The 23,010-nt window shown below is 32.1% G+C and overlaps 2 protein-coding genes and 1 pseudogene across 2 annotated transcripts; all 3 read right to left on the bottom strand.

The window, feature by feature from the left end:
• Positions 1-1,391: 1,391 nt before the first annotated feature.
• On the bottom strand, positions 1,392-6,615 carry LOC128160828 (collagen alpha-1(X) chain-like; annotated as a pseudogene).
• Positions 6,616-8,687: 2,072 nt separating this feature from the next.
• LOC128161741 (collagen alpha-2(VIII) chain-like) lies at positions 8,688-9,556 on the bottom strand. Its single transcript, XM_052825119.1, has 2 exons — positions 9,460-9,556; positions 8,688-9,103 (listed from the first exon to the last, which is right to left on the bottom strand). Exons 1-2 carry the CDS (start codon positions 9,554-9,556, stop codon positions 8,688-8,690), a joined length of 513 nt encoding a protein of 170 aa, XP_052681079.1.
• A 6,516-nt stretch (positions 9,557-16,072) lies between these two features.
• Positions 16,073-18,906, bottom strand: LOC128158297 (uncharacterized). Its single transcript, XM_052821073.1, has 2 exons — positions 18,832-18,906; positions 16,073-17,788 (listed from the first exon to the last, which is right to left on the bottom strand). The coding sequence occupies exons 1-2, from the start codon at positions 18,868-18,870 to the stop codon at positions 16,073-16,075; spliced, it is 1,755 nt and encodes a 584-aa protein (XP_052677033.1). The 5' UTR covers positions 18,871-18,906.
• Positions 18,907-23,010: the final 4,104 nt, after the last annotated feature.

The following is a 23,010-nucleotide window of genomic DNA, read 5'->3' on the forward strand; positions in this document are numbered from 1 at the left end:
CAATTCTGATCTACTTTGATGCTCAAACAGATCTTTTCTGATACTCATCTTTCATGCCAAGCTGTATTCAAAATTTTAATCTTCAAGTAGAAAAGATTCACCAAGAATAAGAACAAGCGAAGAACAGATAGGAAACGTAATTATGATACGAACATTTCTCGGAAAGTCATAATTTTTTTTTATTTTTACTTTACATGGTAGTTGATAATACATGACGTCAATATATGTACGATAGAATCATCCTGTGCCCTGCAATCAGCTTTTTTTTTACAGTAACAGATAAAGATTAATTTTGTGGGTCATGTCAATGAAGGTATCTGCTACAAAAACAAAAAAAAATAACCATGTTAATGTCTTATGTTAAGATGAACAATGCACTTTTTTGGAGTCGATTTTAGTCATCAACTCTCCTATGCAGTTAGTCTGGCAAAACGGAAGTTAAATCGTTGGACCTAAGCACAAATCATCACCGCTGACAAGATTTAGTACTTGAAATAATCGTTAATTTCGATGTAATGTATTCTCTGAGAGAAGCATTGTTTTTCAAGAAAACTTTTAAATATGTAACATTGAAAGTTGTCAGATTTTAAATGGTACGAACTATTTAGATATTTTTGTAGTCCTATGTATATTCCTACACTAGTAATTCGCTGTCACAGTCGTAACTACTCGGACATTTCCGCTGGCGAAAAATAACGTAATTATTCAAATTATATATATATATATATATATATATATATATATATATATATATATATATATATATATATATATATATATATATAAAAGAACAGACATGACTGGTTAACTACATGCACGGCACCCTTATCAGACATAAAGAGGTGCGTTGGATTGCCATATATATATATATATATGTTTTTGGGGTGACTCCAAACTTATCATAGGGTTGGAGAGCTTGGGAAATTAAAGTACATTAATGAGTTACATGTACACTACCCATTGCTGTTTTAAACAAAAATTTGTAGAGAGAAAACTAATGATCAGTCCTTTGTGAAACAAAATACCTCTTACATCTTAATGTACTTTTTCATTCTTTTCCCTAAATTGATGTGAAAAACAGACCATTCCAAACAATCACGCCATTACATATGCAAGAGTTTTTCCATCTAGTACATGTAAGTCAAACAAACAAACTCGAATGTTTGAAAATCGAATGTAAACTATTGTGGATTAAAATATGTGCACTGTCTACAAGTAGGTCTTTCAACAAATAACCCAGCGAGATTAGTTTAAACATATTGATTTAGACAAACAAATCACGAAAATAATTGTTTTTATTTTCAGTTTACGAAGACAAGTATACAGTTACTAGTTTAATGTCTATAAATTAACCATATACTCAAAAGCTGTCTGAAGTCCAGCGCGTACGTTCAAATAGAAATTATTTTACTCCCAGAAAAGTACGTGTAGAATCCACCATGGAGATAATTGGTTGGAGTTTGAAAAATCTTTATCCATACTTTATTTCCCTTTTTGAGTTCGTAAAGAAGATGGCCTGAACTGTTGATCCATTTGCTCTTTTGGTTGTCTATGCAAGTAAATGCGTGATTAACATCGTCTACGACAGCAGCAATGTACACTGTACTCCCAGTTTTCGTCAGGATTGACCAGGCAAACGAAAATACTCCGTCCTCAGGAGCAGTGAAGACCTCCTGTTTTAGGATCGTAACCGTTTCCTTTGTTTAACTGAACATTTTCGAATTTCACTGCTGAGCCAACAGTAAGGTTTGTAAGGCTAGTTTTTAGATTTGCATGAAAAGCAATAACGTTGTAAGCAGCAACACAGTCTGAAAACCAAATTTATAAATAAATAGTTTGAAAATATTTTTTTTAGATACTTTATACAGGGTTATTTTCGCCAAGTGTATTTTTCGCCCTTATTCTACACTTGGAAACAGTATCGCCCAATCTTGAATTCGCCCAGGCACAGTTGTGTTTAAAAAAAAATTAATTGAAGACATCTGAATTCGCCCGTTAACAACGAGGGCGAAAGGGGCTAAAATAAAACTGGGGCGAATATTTTCCTGTACATACAGTAATATAAATATCAAGAGAAATAAATATGAAAATAAACATAAATAGAAAGACAAAGTTTGTGGAACAAAAAGAATATATATTATTCTAGTTTAACGTCTACGTACCTTGTTTTGGTTCCCAACCTATCGACCTGCATGCACTTCTATACCCAATAATATCGTCCATAAATTGGGATGGAGATGTCGCATGAACGTCGTGCATGAGCACATAAATGCAAAATGCGTATACTATGTGATTTAATACGCCAAACATTTCTCTGCAACATCAACAATTATTTTAAATACATAATATCTTTAGGGTTGTAGATACATTCAAACGTGGTTCACTATGCATATAGTTTACCTGTAGATTTGTGTAAATCGCAGTCTAAACTCCTCTGATATTGTCAAACGCCTTCTTTAATAATTTAAGGTTGAAGACAGAAAAACTTTGAACATCAATATTGTTAGTAAACGAAATTGTTTGGTATGCTAATAAACCTAATGAATACGTTTGTATGGCTATGAATATTAAAAGTATTTAAAGCAGTTTTCAAGTTTCCTAATGTACAGATTTAATGTTTTATCTCTAAATTTCGTAAAACAAATAGAGGAGGTCTGTATAGGTATGTCTATATCTATGAATGTTGATCGGTAGATTGTTTCATAATCAAAGGCAATGCCATGTTTTCTTAAAAAAAACATTTATAGTCGTACAACTCTATTGATAATATAAAATAAACGAAAGAAAGAAAAACAGCCTCCAAGTTAACGATAAGTTAACGGTAAGGATTCAAATAATAGTCCCTACCTATATGTCGATTGCTTCTTTGATTGCTGAAGGTGGTAAATGTTGGAAAATATAAATGTATACCAAATATAAATACCGTTATTTCTCATAGTTAACAAATCACCTTAGAGAATAATTACCATATTTTTTAACAAATGCTACACAAAAATGCATCACGCATAAAGAAGATGCATCAACCAATTTTTGTTTTTTAACAAATGTTACACAAAATGGCATCACGAAAAAACGAACATACATCACACGAAAACAATGTTATTTGCATACTATTAATAAACAAAACAAAATGTATGTATTATTGTATGAAATAAATGTTTTACTACGTTTGTTTAAAAATATCAAATATGCAAACAATTTCATTAACTAATTGATCGGTTAATGCATGTAAATGCAGGTGGTGTTGTATTAATTTTCCTATAAGCGACTTTCAGTAAATTGGTTGTTTTGTTCATATCTAAATCTGAAAATGAACATGTTAAAACTGCAAGATTGTTCATAGAATTCATATCTTTGGAAACATGAGAAAACTCGTAGCAATTCTTAAAATTTCAAGATTTTCATAGAATTTATATCTTTTGAAACATGAGAAAACTCTTAGCAATTCTTTAAATTTCAAGATTTTTCATAGAATTCTTTTCTTCGCGTGAAGAGCAGATAATTATCCCGATTAAGGTATCCAACTCCTTAGTGTTCTTGTACATGTATCAAGAATTTCTTTAGAAGTACATCATTGAAATCTGTAGCTAAGACATACTAGAAAAACACAAAGATAATGGGAGGTCAGTGTTTATCCCTCTGAGTTATGGCTGATTTAATTTGACATATTTGCACTTAAAATGCGATTTCATCCGGATTAGAATTTGTTGTCAGTATTTTTTTTTTTTTTGTTGATTTTTGATACTTTTTTCTTGAAATATCATTTTTGATAATGCACAACGGTCACATTGAATAGAGGGATTACGAGAAAAAAATTACGAGGCTGCATATTTTTTGTGTGACCTTTTTGCACTTAAAATAGAGAAATTCTATAATAGTTACAATTTGATTTGAAACAAAAACATTTTGAATATCAAAAATTTAATAAGATTAATCCAGTTTTGTCTAGATATGTTTTCAGTATAATTTCAATTGACATAATAAAACATTGGGGTCGCTGTTGTCAAATTTTAGATTTAAGACTTCAAAGGTTAAAATCCCGCAAAATTTGGCTTCAAAAAATTCAGACGTTTTCTATATATTTGCAGAATTTATGCTAAACCTCTTTCATTCTCTCAAAATTTAGTTTTGTACAAGTCCCACAGGGCCTATAAAACATGTCACAAAATTACCAACTTGGGAAAATAAAGTCAAAATTAAATTCTCAAATCTTTTTACTTTAATCAATGCCAAGTGGTTTTCAGTATTAAGAGTCTTCACCTCAAACCGAAGCTTGAAAAAAACTTGAAAAAAATATGGCGGAAATGGAACCATGGAAAAGGCATAAATGAGGGGAAAATCATTTAGCAATTTTATTTACGTATCATACACAACAGTTAGTTGAGTTTGATAATTTGATTTGAATAAGATATAGATGTTTCCTCCTTTATTTTTGAATTAAACAAAATGATTATAAAGGGATTATGTGAGAACCGAGTGCCTGTAATGCATTTAAGTGGTATACAAAACAAAATATGGTACACACATCATCACTCATAATTAGTTTGCAAGCACCTGACTTTGATGATCAAAGGAAGCCGCAGGCAAACTATTGTTGACAACAGTGTAATTTTTATACAATTTTTCTTTTTCATACAAGTCACTTTTAAAAATATCTCCACCAAATTTTTTGTACAACCTTTTCGCTTTTCTATAATTCTGTCGAGCATTCTTACAGTCCCGAGTAAACCATGGTTTCTTATATTTGACATTGAATGTTTCACTTGTATTAGAAAGAACTGGCTTTCTACCGAATACATTTTTGGCACTTTCGACCAGTACAACACTAATCTTTTCAACAATATTATCAATAAATTCTAGTGATATGTTTTCAAGCATAGTGTTACTTAGTTCATTTTCTCATGATTTTACAATGTCTACTTTATCTTCTATATAGTTATGATATACTTCAACTTTTTCGGGATTCCATTGTTTACCAATTTCTTGTGTTGGCTTTTGTTGATATATGGATTCAGTGCTGTGCTGTCTTTCAAGTGCCAATACTATCTCTATAGGGTTATGAACATCAGATAAAAATGAGGAAAAAGGTAATATTCCCACATTGTGTACATATCTTAAAAACTCAGTGTTTGAAATACAATAATCTACGACACTTGATTGTTTACATGTAAACTCACCATTTTGGTCACCCATGGATCTACCATTAAGTATTATAATGTTACAATGTTTACAAATATCAATAAGTTTTTTTCCATAGCAGTTAACAATGTTATCTTTAGATTTCCTTTCTATGGAAAAACCATATGTTTCAATTGCTTCTAGGTCTATTTGATCAACAGCCAAATCAAAATTACTGTTATTGTCAGCACTGTTACAAAAATGTGATAGAGAATCATCAACATCAATATAATCTCTCAATGTGGATACTCTACTATTAAAGTCACCTAATAAACATATACAATCATTTTCTTTGGACAAGTTAAAAAATCTCATTCTCAATATCGTCAAAAATTTCAACTGATGAAAATCTGGAGTTTGATGGCGGTATATAAACAGTTCCCATCAAAATATGTTTCTTAATACTAAATGTTTTATAATTACCTTCTATTCTAATCCATAATATATTGTCACTTGCGTTATTAATAATGCTACAGAATTTGGATAAAGAATCTCTAATATAGACTACAATACCACCAGACTTCCGAAATGACAGATTTGATCTATGTTTGCTAAATACACTGAAATTTGGGATATCAATATTGTCAGCTTTATCTGTTTTTGTCTCTGTGAGGCAGATTATGTCATATTTGCTAATAACATCAACAAACTCAGGATTTCGGAGCTTAGAAGCTAGACCGCAAACATTGATAGAAACAATCCTCGCATAAGAAGTGTCTGAAGATGTGAGAGAGTTACATTCGGTGGTTTCGTTCTTGAAGAAAAATGCTATACATGTTGGATACGCTACAGTGTTGACTATCCCAATAATAGTTGGTCACTAATTAATCACGCTGCCCGTCGTTGGGCCTTTTCGGTCTTAGCGGCCTGAGAGCTGGTACGTGTGAGATTACTAGACAGATCATGCAGCGCATTTTTCTGTTTACAGGTTATCAAAACTGATAGCCCCAAGCTGCAGCAATATACTCTGACACGTGCTGGTCTTCTAGGCTGCATTTTACAAAAGTACTTACGACTAACGACCAAATTAATGAATGCTAATTAATCACAAACAAATCAATGTTTTACTCTCGTTGCGTTCAAATATTATCATTGACATCAGAATATTTGAATATATATGGTTTTGTGTAAGTTTTGCTAATTAAACATCATTCCGTGACACTAAAAATATTTACGACTTTGTCGTAAGTTCTTTTGTAAAACGCAACCCTGAACCTTTTCAGGTTGTGTTTAAGGAAGATCTGTTCGCTTTTGCAGTTACTAGTATGTTGTGAATGCGCTTGTTCCACTTTAAGGTGTTACTGATGGTAGTACCCCTGGGTACTTGCTTGAGTCAATCAGGTCTAGTTGATGGTTATGCAAGATGTACTTGACGCTGATGACCATTAGCTTAGAAGTCACCTGGATCCTCACACACTTCTTAGGATCAAACGACATTTGCTACTCCTATTCCCATTCTTCAGAGATGCGATGTTGTTTTGTAGAACTCTGTTCTCATGTGGTAGGTGTTCTAAGAGGTCATCTGCAAATAGTCCTGCGTCTGACTTTGTCTACTTCTGGCAGATTATGATGAAGGTAAGAAACACATTTGGCCGGGGACTGTCCCCTGTGGTAATCCAGATAAGACATCAACTGTGGATAATGCATGATCATCTTGAACGACTCGTTGTTGTCTGCTGCCAAGGAAGTCCTTAAACCATCTTAGAATTATATCCAAGCTTGTGCAGAAATCTCTGGTTGAGGATTTTGTCAAATGCTTAAGAGAAATCAAGTAGAATGGTGTCCATGCTGATGGGCTGTCGGGATCTAAATCTATGAAGTTGACATTCGCCTAGAATTGTGTGGCGGACGAAATGGTCAATTTTCTGGTTGTAAATCATATGTTCAAGAAATTGAGGTACTTGTAAGGGATTGGAGGCCTGGTGTTTTTGACTTTAAATGATATAAAACTTACGTTCAAAGTTTTCTTATATATGTAAATAACGAGATCATGCAAATTATGCTGTTGAATTTTAAGTTACATGTACCATAAAGAATATATATACTGTATTTATTATAAGTGATAAAACTGTATACTTTTTACACCAGTTTAAAACAAAAACTTTCAATATTTTGCTTAATTATATATAGGTGTATTCTAAAAATCAAGGCGCACAAATCATCACTCTTAATCAGTCTACACGGAATAATTTCTTTTTCTCCTTACATTTTGTTCATCAAGAGAGACATCAGACAAGCAATCTATTCATAAAAAAGAAAAAGAAAAAAAAAGAACTAGTTCAATTTGAAAAACAGCAAAGGTGTCATGATTACATTTAAAATGGTGTAGCTATTTTATTGTATGTTTAATTGAAAAAATGAACAGGTTAAGATTATTTATTCTATATGTCCTTATTTTCTTCAAGGACGGATTTTGTAAAAAAATTCAAACAGTCAAATCCAAGGCAATGGTGATGTGAATTAAAGTAAAAAAAACGCAATTGAAAATTGCAAAACTGTTAGATGTTCTTCTAAATTAAGTTCTGTTTTGGACGCTTTGTACAACGAATACGTGACTTATGCTATATGTTACATCCGTGGTGACAGACAACAGTTAGTGTGCAAGATGAATTTTTATTGATCTACAATGAAAGAAACTATAGGCTATTTCTGTATCTTTTATGATATTCAATGGGTTGTAGATGGAAAAAAATATATATTAACTACTAAATCCACATACACAAATATATGTCTAATGCAATATGACGGTTTATAGTAATAACATTGCACTGTATCGCAACTTAAAGAAGAACCTTAACATATTGAGTAACTTTTGCATAGTGCATGACTACATTGGAACGTTGCATGGCATTATGTGTAAGACGTATGTAGACAAAGAAACTTGTTTATGTTTATGGTCGTTGTATTACAACGTGTTTATATATAAAAAGAACAGATATGACTCGATAACTACATGCACGGCAACCTTATCTGGCATATGTTTTGGGGAAGATTCCAAACTTATCACAGGGTTGGATAGCTTGGGAAACTAAAGTACATTAATGAGTTACATGTACACTACCCATTGCTATTTCAAACACAAGTTTATAGAAAGAAAACTAAGGGCCATTCCTCTGTGAAACAAAATACCTCTTAAATCAAAATGTATTTTTAAAATATAATTTGTTTTCAAATTGATGTGAAGAATAGACACATTCAAAACAATCACGTCATTACACATGTATAGTCAGCTTTTCCATCTAGTACATCAAACAAACACAAATGTTTGAAAATCGAATGTAAACTTATGTTGATTAAAATATGTGCAATGTCTAAAAGTAGGTCTTTCAACACCACCATTCGTTAAAAATTAACCAAGCGAGATCATTTTTAAAATATTGATTTAGACGAACAAATCACGAAAATAATTGTTTTTATTTTTAGTTTCCGAATACAAGTATACAGTTACTAGTTTAATGTCTATAAATTAACCATATACTCAAAATCTGTCTGAAGTCCAGCGCGTACGTTCAAATAGAAATTATTTTACTCCCAGAAAAGAACGTGTAGAATCCACCATGGAGATAATTGGTTGGGGTTTGAAAAATCTTTATCCATACTTTATTTCCCTTTTTGAGTTCGTAAAGAAGATGGCCTGAACTATTGATCCATTTACTCTGCTGGGTGTCTATGCAAGTAAATGCGTGATTAACATCGTCTACGACAGCAGCAATGTACACTGTACTCCCAGTTTTCGTCAGGATTGACCACGCAAACGAATATACTCCGTCCTCAGGAGCAGTGAAGACTCCTGTTTTAGGATCGTAACCGTTTCCTTTGTTTAACTGAACATTTTCGAATTTCACTGCTGAGCCAACAGGAAGGTTTGTAAGGCTAGTTTTTAGATTTACATGAAAAGCAATAACGTTGTAAGCAGCAACACAGTCTGAAAACCAAATTTATAAATAAATAGTTTAAAAATATTTTTTTTATAGATACTGTATACAGGGTTATTTTCGCCAAGTGTATTATTCGCCCTTATTCTACACTTGGAAACAGTATCGCCCAATCTTGAATTCGCCCAGGCACAGCTGTGTTTAAAAAAAAAAATGAAGACATCTGAATTCGCCCGTTAACAACGAGGGCGAAAGGGGCTAAAATAAAACTGGGGCGAATATTTTCCTGTACATACAGTAATATAAATATCAAGAGAAATAAGAAATATGAAAATAAACATAAATAGAAAGACAAAGTTTGTGGAACAAAAAGAATATATATTATTCTAGTTTAACGTCTACATACCTTGTTTTGGTTCCCAACCTATCAACCTGCATGCACTTCTATACCCAATAATATCGTCCATTAATTGGGATGGAGATGTCGCATGAACGTCGTGCATGAGCACATATGCAAAATGCGTATACTATGTGATTTAATACGCCAAACATTTCTCTGCAACATCAACAATTATTTTGAATAATATATAATATCTTTAGGGTTGTAGATACATTCAAACGTGGTTCACTATGCATATAGTTTACCTGTAGATTTGTGTAAATCGCAGTCTAAACTCCTCTGATATTGTCAAACGCCTTCTTATGCTACAATAATTTAAGGTTGAAGACAGAAAAACTTTGAACATCAATATTGTTAGTATGCTAATAAACCTAATGAATAAGTTTGTATGGCTAAGAATATTAGAAGTATTTAAAGCAGTTATCAAGTGTCCTAATGTTTTATCTCTAAATTTTGTAAAACAAATAGAGGTGGTCTGTATAGGTACGTCTATATCTAAAAATGTTGATCAGTAGACTGTTTCATAATCAATGGCATGTTTTCTTAAAAAAAAAAAAACATTTATAGTCGTGTAACTCTATTAAAATTATTAAAAAAACGTAAGAAAGAAAAACAGCCTTAACGACAAGTTAAGTAAGATAAGATAAGTAAGATAAGTTTACGATAAGTTAACGGTAAGGATTCAAAAAATAGTCCCTACCTATCTGTCAATTGCTTCTTTGATTGTTGAGGGTGGTAAATGTTGGAAAATATATATGTATACCAAATATAAAAAACAGCTATTTCTCATAGTTAACAAATCGACTTAGAGAATCATTACCATATTTTTTAACAAATGCTGCACAAAAATGCATCACGCATAAAGAAGATGCATCAACCAATTTTTGTTTTTAACAAATGTTACACAAAATGGCATCACGAAAAAAAGAACATACATCACACGAAAACAATAGTATTTGCATACTATATCAAAACGGCATTGTTTTATAGTTCTCTCAGAAGTACTTTAAAGATATCTACGGTATTCATATCACAATGCCTCCCCTATGTCTAGTTTAAGATCATCATCATAAAATGACTCTATATTTCTGATATCATGTCGTTTTTATTTTTGACTATTCCTAGCTATTTATAACCAAAATAAATTTGATATCATCTATTTTGAATATGGATAACATTTAAAAACATGTAACATTTTCTTATTCTTTTGCTCATAAAAAGACATTTCCCATTTGACTCTGCGAAAATCTACCAAAATGTTTAATATGCTCAATTTAGTGTTGTTTAAAAACTGGTTGGTCGCAATTATATCATTTATGTCAATTTTTGCGTTTCATTGAAAGATTAACCGATGATAATGATTATTATACATATAATTTAAGTAAGATAATGAAATCTGTACTCTTAAAAATAACGTGTATTTATAAGAACATTCTAAATATAAACAAAACAAAAAGTATGTATTATTGTATGAAATTAATGTTTTACTACGTTTTTTAAAAAATATCAAATATGCAAACAATTTCATTAACTAATTGATCGGTTAAGACATGTTAATGCAGATGATGTTGTATTAATTTTCCTATAAGCGACTTTCAGAAAATTTATTGTTTTGTTCATATCTAGATCTGAAAATGAACATGTTAAAACTGCAAGATTGTTTATAGAATTCATGTCTTTGGAAACATGAGAAAACTCGTAGCAATTCTTAAAATTTCAAGATTTTTCATAGAATTCTTATCTTTGCGTGAAGAGCAGATATCCCGATTAAGGTATCCAACTCCTCAGTGTTCTTGTATATGTATCAAGAATTTCTTTAGAAGTACATCATTGAAATCTGTAGCTAAGACATACTAGAAAAACACAAAGATAATGGGAGGTCAGTGTTTATCCCTCTGAGTTATGGCTGATTTAATTTGACCTATTTGCACTTAAAATGCGATTTCACCCTGATTTGGATTTGTTGTCAGTATTTTTTATTTTTGATACTTTTTTCTTGAAATATTATTTTTAATAATGCACAACGGTCACACTGAATAGAGGGATTACAATAAAAAGGTTGCATATTTTTTTGTGTGACCTTTTTGCACTTAAAATAGAGAAATTCTATAATAGTTACAATTTGATTTGAAACAAAAACATTTTGAATATCAAAAATTTTATAAGATTAATCCAGTTTTGTCTAGATATGTTATCAGTATAATTTCAATTGACATTATAAAACACTGGGGTTGCTGATGTCAAATTTTAGATTTAAGGCTTCAAAGGTAAAAATCCCGCAAAATTTGGCTTCAAAAAATTCAGACATTTTCTATATATTTGCAGAAATTTATGCTAAACCTCTTTCATTCTCTCAAAATGTAGTTTTGTACAAGTCCCACAGGGCCTATAAAACATGTTACAAATTTATCAATTGTTAAAAATGTGAATAATGAATAAACTATAATGAAAAGAAAAGTAAGTTGAAAATTCTTTAAATTGCTTGTTTCTGTCATTTTCATCTAAAACAAACTTCCTCACGAGAAAATACTCCCCCCCCCCAAAAAAAAAAAAAAACTTGTTGGTTTCTTGAATTCAAATGGATTTTCTTTATGAATGTTGTGTAATTATAAAATTATGAACTTTCTGTAAGGATTGAATTCCTAAAATCATATTTTTTAAAAATATAATCAACATCTGCGCAATGAAATCAAAACGTGAGGAGTGGGATACCTTAACAAAATGAAAAAAAGCAAAAGTTAAATGATTGTGGTACATGTAATTATCAAACTGAAATGGAATTTTCTTTTCTTTCTTGGATTTGTTTTCAGTGATTTTAATTGAAGAAGCCGTTTAAATGACAATGACTCTTAAATATTCAAATCATCATTTGGATGTACAGTGTTAAAGTAAAGTATCACGAACACACAATTAACACACCATGTAACATTTATAAAAATGTTTGAATTACACACGTGATACATTACACACATTGATATCAATTTCAACTTGGGAAAATAAAGTCATTATTAAATTCTCAGATCTTTTTACTTTAATCAATGCCAAGTGGTTTTCAGTATTAAGAGTCTTCACCTCAAACCGAAATTTGAAAAAAAAAATATGGCGGAAATGGAACCATGGAAAAGGCATAAATGAGGTGAAAATTATTAAGCAATTTTATTTACGTATCATACACAACAGTTTGTTGAGTTTGATAATTTGATTTGAATAAGATATAGATGTTTCCTCCCTTATTTTTGAATTAAACAAAATGATTATAAAGGGATTATGTGAGAACCGAGTGCCTGTAATGTATTTAAGTGGTATACAAAACAAAATATGGTACACACATCATCACTCATAATTAGCCTGCAAGCACCTGACTTTGATGATCAAAGGAAGCCGCAGGCAAACAATTGTAGACAAGAGTGCAATTTAAACACGAATCTGTCACCTTCATAACGTATGAAAGTGGAGAAACGACTATATCCTTTAACGAAATAATCTTTTCGGTTTAAAATAAACAGGTTCACAATGTTGTTCCTAAAAATTCTAATTTTCTTCAAAGACGGATCCTGTAGACAAAAATTAGAACAGTCCATATCGCTGTCATGGAGATGTAAGTACTAGGGTGGATCCAGAATCTGAAGTTAGAGGGGGCGCCAGTTTTAACCAAGGGGTCTGGGCAGTCCTGGTGGGGACCCAGGGGACATGTTTTAATTTTTTAAGCGTTTGTAAATATAAGACCTGCAAGAATCAATCAAAACCATCTACATGTACCATACAGAAATACAAATAAACATTTCTTTTTACTTTCTCGTTACGAATGGCTGAAATTAATCAGTTTAAAAAGTCAATTTCAATAAGACAATGTTCATGAAGTTGAGAAAAATATAACCATGCCAGTTTTTTTGTATATTAAACATGGGTGAGTCGTTTTAAACACCACTTAGTATAATCAATTGACTGGTCACATTTGAACTCAAGAGGAGGGTCGCATATGAATCGCAAGTTGTTAATTTCTTTGTCAGAAGGAGTATGATTTAACTATATTTTGAGAACTTGAGAGAGGGCGCACGCCGGGTGCGCGCCCCTCTGAATCCGCCACTGAGTACAATTACAAGATTACAACTTGACATTGCAAAACTGCTAGATTTTTCTTCCTTAAAATCTCTTTTGGACACTTTATACAATAAACACGTGACTGTGGTTACTTCTCTAGTGACGTCAGTAGGTGTGCAGGGCTACGCGCTTAACTGTCCTTTGACAAATGAAACTTACATTAGTCCATCAAGGCATACAGGTACATGTATATCTTATACCAAATTAAAGCCTTGGTTAAATGGTTTGTCTTAAAAGGTTTTATTATCTATGAATGTGTTATCTTATGCAATAATCTAAATAGTATCTTGCAAATTGAATACATTGTATTCAAATTTCTCTAATGCGGTACAATATTACGCTGTTTTTGGTCAATTATAAAAGAACAAGCAGTATGTCGTGACCACCCATTACATGTACTAGTGTTGACCCACATCGGAACTAATGGCAACTGTATTACAACTGTTCCTGTACGCCAGTGTTCCTCCTATTTCAGCACATGGTGGAATGTCTATATGCAAGTCGGTTCTCCACACTATCTTGGAATTTATGCATTATACTGCTGTGAAATGAGAAAAAACATGATGAAATGTCTATATGCAAAACTGTTGTCCAGATTGTTTTGGAGATTCGAGCATTTTAATGCTGTTGAATAAAAAAAGAAAGAGCTTAAGGATATGCCTGTTAATGTTTACGTGGTTCCTTTACATATTTTATTTTTATATATTTATTTATGTATTAGTCACACAATATTGTATTATTATAGGCGAATATCTTGTGAAACATGAAAAAAACTTGTAGGATAAATATGTCTACTTTTTAAGTCACCTGAGTAACACAGGTTACCAATTGCAATTGGTCCTCTTCCGCCATCGTGCATCGTCCTTTGTGCGTTATCAATTTTACATTTTCAATTTCTTGAAAACTACCTAACCAATTGTTACCATTTTTGATGTGAATCATCTCTATGGTAAACGGATTGGAATTCAAGGCTCTACTACATGTACACCCGAGGCTTCATGATCAGAGCATAGTATGCAAAAAAGGCCAACGTTTAAAAAATCTTATTCTCTACCCCCACAGATGTGGGGAAAAATTAAATGCATGGTTATGGTGTCCATAAAGCCCTTTATCGAAATTGTGATATGCTTGGCCTCTGAATTAGGTAGAGGGGGCAATATGGTCATGCAGTAAAAATATTTTTAATCTAGAAAAATCATCCTCTCTACTTTAACTGCATGATTTTAACGATATTCTCTACTTAAATTATATAATTCATGGTCCCTGGTTCTGGGGTTTAACCCCTAGGATGGGGAAAATACGGACAGGCAGTGAAAATATATTAAAAAGCTTCCTCGCTACTCCTGTATATATCTAAAAAAATAAATGCCTGATTCTGCTGTCCATGAATCAATCTACCAAAATTATGAAATTCATGGTTCATGGGTCAGGAGATCAGGAACTAGGGTGGAGCCATTATGGCCACATAGTGAAAATGCATATTTTAGTAATATATTCTTCTATACTACCGTGCAGGGAAATATTCGCCCTTGTTATATTTCGCCCCTTTCGCCCTCGTTGTCAACGGGCCAATTCAAAACTAGGCGAAACACGATTTCTCAAACTTAAAACACATTATTTATGTCTGAGCGAATTCAAGACGGGGCGAAATTGTTTGCAAGAGTAGAAGCCGAAAATTACACGGGGCGAAAATTATCCTGTATACAGTACTTCCGTCGTGGGACATAAAGCCCTACATTGTTTATATGTTTATGTTGTCCTAATGTTAAACTGTAAAATGCCACGCGGCAGAAGTTTAGGCTTTTCATCGATTTTGAGATTTTTAAGGTGATAAAGTTTAACATTAGATGCCAAAAAATTGAAAGCAAGTAAAATAAGGTTGTTTCATGATGTATAGATAGTCGACAAGTAAAATCATGATATATGCACCATCATTTTTTTATTAATCATCTATATTTGTTAAAGATTGAAGGAAAGAAATCATTCTAAAATCATTATTGGACAACATTTGTTTCATAAAAAAAATTTTTTTTATGTATATAATCTTTAAATTATCAAAATACCCGATACCACTCTTCATCACTTTGCAAATTATACGTATCGACCATATGGAGTTGAACATTTTTTTGCGGCATTTACTTTCTTTAAAAGCTTTAATTTTCATTTTGCTAAGTCATATTAGTAACTCTGCCCTTCAGGAAAAAATAGAAAACATCAATGTAGATTTCACCAATATTTTAATAACAACACAGATAAAGATCGTCAAAGCATAAGCAAATCGTCGGGTCAGACACTGATTCCTTCTTTTAATCTACAATAAAAAGTAGTGCGAAATAAAAAAAAAATGATGAATAGATGTGTACATTGCAGTCATTCAACTCCAACATTATATGTTCAACTTCTTATCGTCTTACTTAACTAGTTTAGTTATTTAATTGATATTTTGTTTAATTAGAATATATAATAATAGTTTACTAATTACCTCTTCAAAATTTACCATTCTCCATCACCTCATTCATTAATATCTCTTCTTATGCGTGTTCCCTTTCAGTTTGTAATCCTTCTTTTGTGTCATATTTCCGTATAGGCCTTTATAGGAATCTAAATGACCTGTTGGATACTGTCTGGTGTCATGATCAGGATATACACTACCAATATGCGTCATATGATATTTGCTATCTTTCTTTGGGTAAGTGTCATACTTTTGTTCTGTATTGTATTTGTAAGCATTTTGGTAAGTGTCATACTTTTGATCTGTAGTGTATTTGTAATCTTTGTACGGATAAGTATCATACTTTTCACCTGTTCTGTATTTGTTATCCTTATAATCTTGGTAAGTATCATACTTATGACTAATGCTGTCTTTGTACCCCTTATTATGATAAGTATCAAACTTGTGCTTTTTGTGCTGAACACCAGGATACTTCTCAGGAATTCCTTTTCCTGTATAAGTCGGATGGATGTGGTTGTGTCTCCCTCTTGGGCTCAATGGTCCTACGTCCAATAAACCCCAACCAATGCCAGCTGAATGGTCAGAAATAGACCCTGAGAAAAGACCCCCAGTAAGTAAACGGTAACGTTGATGACTAACAACGTCATCGAAGTCTCCGGCGAGATCCATGGGTCTATTTTTTCCTGTTACGTCAGAAACAGGAAGTTCGAATTCGAACTGTGAGTCGGTGTCGCCTCGTCTATTACGACGAAAGTTAGGTCTGATCTGCTTTTTGTTATACTTATCGCGAGGATAGTCCGATTGAGATGCTTTATAGTGTCCATCTGGATATTTATCAATTGGATATTTGTCAATATTGGGGTAACCGTGAATGCTCATGTAGAAGTTTTCATTTGGATACTTCGCATTAGGGTAATATTCACCTTGTTTGCCGTTTGGATATTTGTCATTCAAATATTCTTTAGGGTAAGTTTCTTTATATTTTCCACCATAGTATTTATCTTCTGTTTGGTAATCATGTGGTCTTTCATCATGAAGAGGGTGAGCGTTAATACCAATGTATTTTCCATTTGGATATTTATCATTTGAGTAAAGATCAGTTGGATGCTTATCGCCTTTATAATCCTTTGGAAATTTGTCACGCAGGTATCCATTTGAATAGGTTTCTCTGTATTTCTGACCAGCATTTATATCACCTGAGTATTCTGTAGGGTACTTGTTGTGGGGAGGGTCATGGTGATAATCTTTCGGATGTTTGTCGTGATAGTATCCAGGTTGATAAATAGTATCTTGAGAATATTTATCATCTGTCGGATATTTGTCAAGCTCTTTGTACGTTCCTTCCGGATAATTGCTTGGATATTTGTCTTTGTAATACCCGTCCGGATACTTGTTGCTATGTTTGGTTGGTTGATATTTATAGTCGACCTTCTTCTTCTGAAATTTGTTGTAATGGACATTATGAAGATTAGCAACACGTTGCCGAGCCCTCAACGCCCCTTTTCCCACGTTCTGGTTGTGCATAAGTGGGTATCCAAATTGTTGATTTCGGTTGGCATAATGAGATTGATAATAGCTCAACAGATTGCGATAAAAATTTGCGTATGTGTTTCCTACAACTCCCGGGGCAAATTGTGCGAGTCCAGTTGCAACACGTGAGGCTCCAGGTGCTAGTTGTACGAGTCCTCGCGCAACTTGTGCAACACCAGGTGCAACTTGTTCGACTCCAGGAATCATGTGAACATAACCATGCACAGGAGATACTCGTCCGAATGTAGAAACCTAGATTGAAAAAAAATATTCATATTTATATGATAACACCGCTTTTTGAATATAATGTAATAATATATACATGATTTATTTTCAACGTTTTTGCTTTGGATTTGGCGTTAGATGAGCAGAAAAATCATCAAAAGGCACGTTTATAAAGATTTAATTATACTTCTGCAACTGACGGCAGCTATTATAGCTACGACGTTAAAAAATAAGTCATAGAATGCTTAAATTTACATATTCTTTTCGGATTCAATAAAATCATTTTTAGTGAACGTTGTAAAAAGGTTGCATATAACAGTGAAGTAGAACAGGAACATCCAGATAAAGTTGTTTCACATCCGGATTCAACCAATATTTTTAAGACTGTATAGAAGTTTGATGAAAATGTTTACAAAATTTTCATTGTAAGTCATACTTTAGAGATAAATATGAAATCACATACTGTTATTAAATAAGATATGAACAACTCTTGAATTAATTCTGCTAAATAAAGTGGTGAAAATTTTGCATTTTAATAGGTTTTTTTAGTCGAACCTATGAACAAAGATACTTTTATTTGGCTTATTATAATAAATGTATTTAATTATTGTTATGTTTTTAAACGATTTTTATCACTCCATTTTGTGCACGCCAACTTTCTAGAAGTTCTATGATAATTGAGTTCGAAGTCTTTCAATGATTGGTTGTCTTATTTTTTATTATTTTGATAATTGTAGAAATGTTCATTTTTATTCCAATTTTATAATCCTTTAAAAAAATTATTGTTTCTTCTTCTATTAAGTAAGATTTCGTCAATTCTGCTTATAAAACTGTTAACTATATCCAAAGATTGGTAGCAAAACTTTCCTTACTTTATATCTGTTACCAAATAATCTTTGAAATAAAAGTTTCTGGTATCCATGAATTTTTGATCTAATTTTCTGAAGAAAAAAGAACTAGAAAAGAAATGTTTCCCATAGCTATGCATTTTAAAATCTAATTTATCCAAAAAAAAAAAAAAATCACGTGAAATAAGACTGCAGATAAATGATATGAGATGTTTGACTTACCGGTAGTAGAATGCCCACAATCACCAGAAGAGGGAACATCTTTGTGATCGGCCACCGATGGTTGAAGGTTCTGAGGAAGACCGTCGTTCTTTTATACTGAAGTCCAGAATAAAAAGATTGACAACTGTGTGGTAATATGACAAATTCAGTTAATTATTCGCTATACTTTTATGTGCTATTAATTTTGGTTTATTTTTTTTTCTATTTTTTAATTTTTTGTTTTGTTTTGTTTTCACAATTAGATGATAAGCTTTAAATATTGCATACAAATCTGCATGACTGACATAATTACAGTGTTTAATGTATCAATAATCAGCGTACGCGCATCTTTTAACCACAATGAACCGCAATGAACCACAATGAAACACAATAATACCACAATGAACCACAACTATCTTTATTAGGATGATCAATATTATTTACTCTTGAGTAAGACTAACCATTTATTTCCTTAATTTATATTTTCTAACTGGGGGGGGGGTGCTAAAGTTATAGCTTGGATTAATTTATGTTTTGAATGTCAAATATTTTATATATTTGAATTTAATCATTTCTGTTTTTGGTTGTTTTCATGTTTATTGTTATCAAATTAATGTTCATGCGTGATGTATAGATTTTTTCCCTATGTCCTGTATAAACGATTGAAGTTTATGTTGAAACAAACTAATTCTTATCTTATGTTTATGAAAATTACACAAATAAAAATTTACCTAGAATATGAATTAGGCGTTAATTGTTTCGTCAACCAAACCAAAAGGAAAATGAAATACGTAACACCGATTTATTATTCTCGTAATAATTATTTTGACAGTACAAAAGGTTATTAAGTGTTATTTGTGGAAAATGTAATAATTCTATTTTCAATATTATCCAAAAAAATGTTAACACTCTTCCTAACTTTATTTGAAATGTGTGGATAAAAACAATATATTTTACTGTTATTTATAACAAACAAGAGAAATTAGTTTACGTCATATAAGAAAAAGAACCTTATCAATTTTGCTACTCAAAATTGTATGTGCGCAGATTGCACTGTTTATTTCTAAGTTCATTTTATGATAAACAATTTCTATCAAACACAAATTCATTTTAATATATTAAGCATATAACTGAATATTATAGATTTTAATCATTTTGAAAGTAGGAATCGTTATATTGTTAATGCAGGGAAAGAATATCTTTATTACAAGCTTTTTTCTTTGGAACTTGTTAAATTTGGTGTCATATATATTTAAAAGAATAAGAAAACTATAAAGTTCAGAAGTATAAAGACAAGAATTAAAAATGCCCATATTATGTAATTTTTGATTGATAAGAGTTTTTTGTAAGTTGGTTTGATGTAAACAATGACACGTACCATTTTATTCAATTATTTAGCACTCTTAATGAGGTGTTGACAATATCGATATTCAGTGTATCATTCTAATGGCAATGTATGAAATGTCTCACGTATGACAATTCTCTTAACCGCAATGAAACAGATTGATACCACCAGTAACTGATATTGTGTAGTAAATCGATTCGCCTTGTAATTATAATCTTAATGATATCTTGAAAATAAAATAACTAGACGTACTGTACGATGTGTATTCTCGGAAGGTAAATGACAAAATTTTAAGGACTTATCTATTTCATAAACTTCTTAATGTCTCTCAGAGAGAGAGAGAGAGAGAGAGAGAGACTGAGAGAGACTGACTTTCTTTATGCTACCCTATTTCGCTAAAAGATATATATTCCTTCTCATCTCCAGTTAAGTAAACATATAATACATATGTGGAGGCTTTATCAAACATGTTGTTTTTAACAGACCGCGTATACATGAGAGCTACCTTTGGTGATCGAGTGTACACTTACAACAATACAAAGGGGTGTCATAAATAATGTGAAGGAATTTTAAACTTCCATTCAATCAACATCTGTGAAGCAAACAGAAAGTGCGTTTATGAACAGTAACATTTGTCATATTTTCAATGTTGATTTTTGTTTAATTTTAAAAGCAACCAGTCAAAAAAGTTAAACTAAGTTAAAAGTAACAATAGGAAGACGTGTTTTATTAAATCATTTTTTTAAACTTACGCGAAGTGATAATATTTATTTTCGTTAATCGATCCTGATTTTACTCTTATACTAATAAAATCGGGGCTACAAGGTTGTGACCAAGTATTGAGAAAATTTTAAAAAGTACAATTAAGATAACAATTAAGATGCCATGGTAACATTGACAATTACTCCCTTCTGGTTTTTGGGGATAAATTTAAATGAGACTTTTTTTAGAGTCCACTACGAAAGCCGAGAAGGATCATTCGAGATTCGAGATTCAAAATACGAGATTCGAAATACGAGATTCGAGATTCGAAATTCGAGATTCAATATCTAAATTAACCAATCAAATCATGGATCTGAAACCTGTATCCTAGCAACATCAAACTGTTCAAAATAAAGATCATTCGTACATGCTCTTTCCTACAAATAAATGTCTTAATAGCTCTTATATTGTGGTTATAAAATGGTTAAATTAACATTGATAAATTGACCCCACACAGGATGAACAATTAAATTAGTGATAACACTGTGGGCTTTGCAAATCTATGTGATTTTGTTTGTCCTGTATGTACCCCCCCCCCCCCCCCCAAAAAACCATTTTAACCCGTTGTGTATTCGCCCCAACTGTGTAAAAATCGGCTCGCGAAGAAAGATCTGTTTAATCTAAATAATAAAAACTGAGTGTGGTTTTAGCTATGAAACGAAATTCAATGAAATAATCGACATGTCAAAATATAGGTTATCATAAAGTTTTAAACCATAGAAGATTTAATGATTTACAACCTCAACGACACCATTCCAGATAGGAATAGTGTATTGTAGGGTATCAGTGCCATTGTCGATGAGAGAGAGAGAGAGAGAGAGAGAGAGAGAGAGAGAGAGAGAGAGAGAGAGAGAGAGAGACGGACAGACACACATAGAGAGAGAGAGAGAGTCAGACACACAGACACAGACAGACGATCAGACGGACAGACAGACAGACAGAGAGTTTTGTAGTGTCAAATTCAGTTTTGATCTAGAATTTGAAATTAATTTGATTTGTTACAAGCATATATAGACAATAATTAAGCCTCTAAAAGGAGAAAAGAGAGGAGGTAGCTGGGGTAGGGCAGACCAACTAGCAAGCTTTAATTTTACATCGACTCTCTCTCTCTCTCTCTCTCTCTCTCTCTCTCTCTCTCTCTTCTCTCTCTCTCTCTCATCACCTAGCATTTCCTTTTCCGTGAGGGGGTTTGGGGGTATTTGTGATGTCTTGCATTAGCTAGCGAAAATGATTAAAAAAGAAACATGAAATGTTCTTTAAATTGTGTGCGGATGTTGTACTCCAATAATCTGTTTTCAGTATATACATTTCAAGAGGGGGGGGGGGGGCTCTATAGTCCTAATTAGTTTGCCAGGTATTCTGTCCCCACTTTGTTTTCTCTTCGTTTTCCAGGGTTTTTTTATTTGGCTCGGCAAATTAATATAAAACTTTCTGTGTAGCTCCATAACGATGCCCTGTAGATAAATTATGAGTAGTTTTACTTTTGATAAACAGGTACATATCCGTACTTGATTTTTAATTTGACTCTTATAATCGGAGTTAATATTCCAATAAATATAGGGTAGGAAAGAGTAGACGGGACTTTTTTGCGCATATCCTACTGTACCATTCATTCAACACATGTATTTGCACTCATCGAGTTCGACTTGCTTTCCTTTTTTTCATCCACTGGATTTAAAGCTATTAACTTTTGAAAATATTTTGAATTTATGCCCTGATTATATATAAATTAGAGCTGCGCTGGTGCAACTATTTACCCAAAATGGACCAAAATATAACCAAATGAATCTAAAAATTTTGACAAAATTAGTTTTAAACGTACGACTCTTTTTCAATTCTAATCGGGTATGTCCTTTAGAAAAATCTTGAACCACACACATTTTAGCAAATAAAACGACAATTGTTTCATTTTTTTTATGGGGAGGGAGGTGGTGCCGGTAAAGGACATGTATTGCTTGTGGCAGTTGTGCTATACTCTCATTTGTTATAATAGGTAAGACTACATATTGATATAAAATGAAAGTTTCCAATTACACTATACATAGCTTCTATCATGCATTTTGACCCGTGCGATAGCTTAAACAATTTTCAAA

Source organism: Crassostrea angulata, chromosome 8, assembly GCF_025612915.1.
Source record: "Crassostrea angulata isolate pt1a10 chromosome 8, ASM2561291v2, whole genome shotgun sequence".
Lineage (NCBI taxonomy): Eukaryota > Metazoa > Mollusca > Bivalvia > Ostreida > Ostreidae > Magallana > Magallana angulata.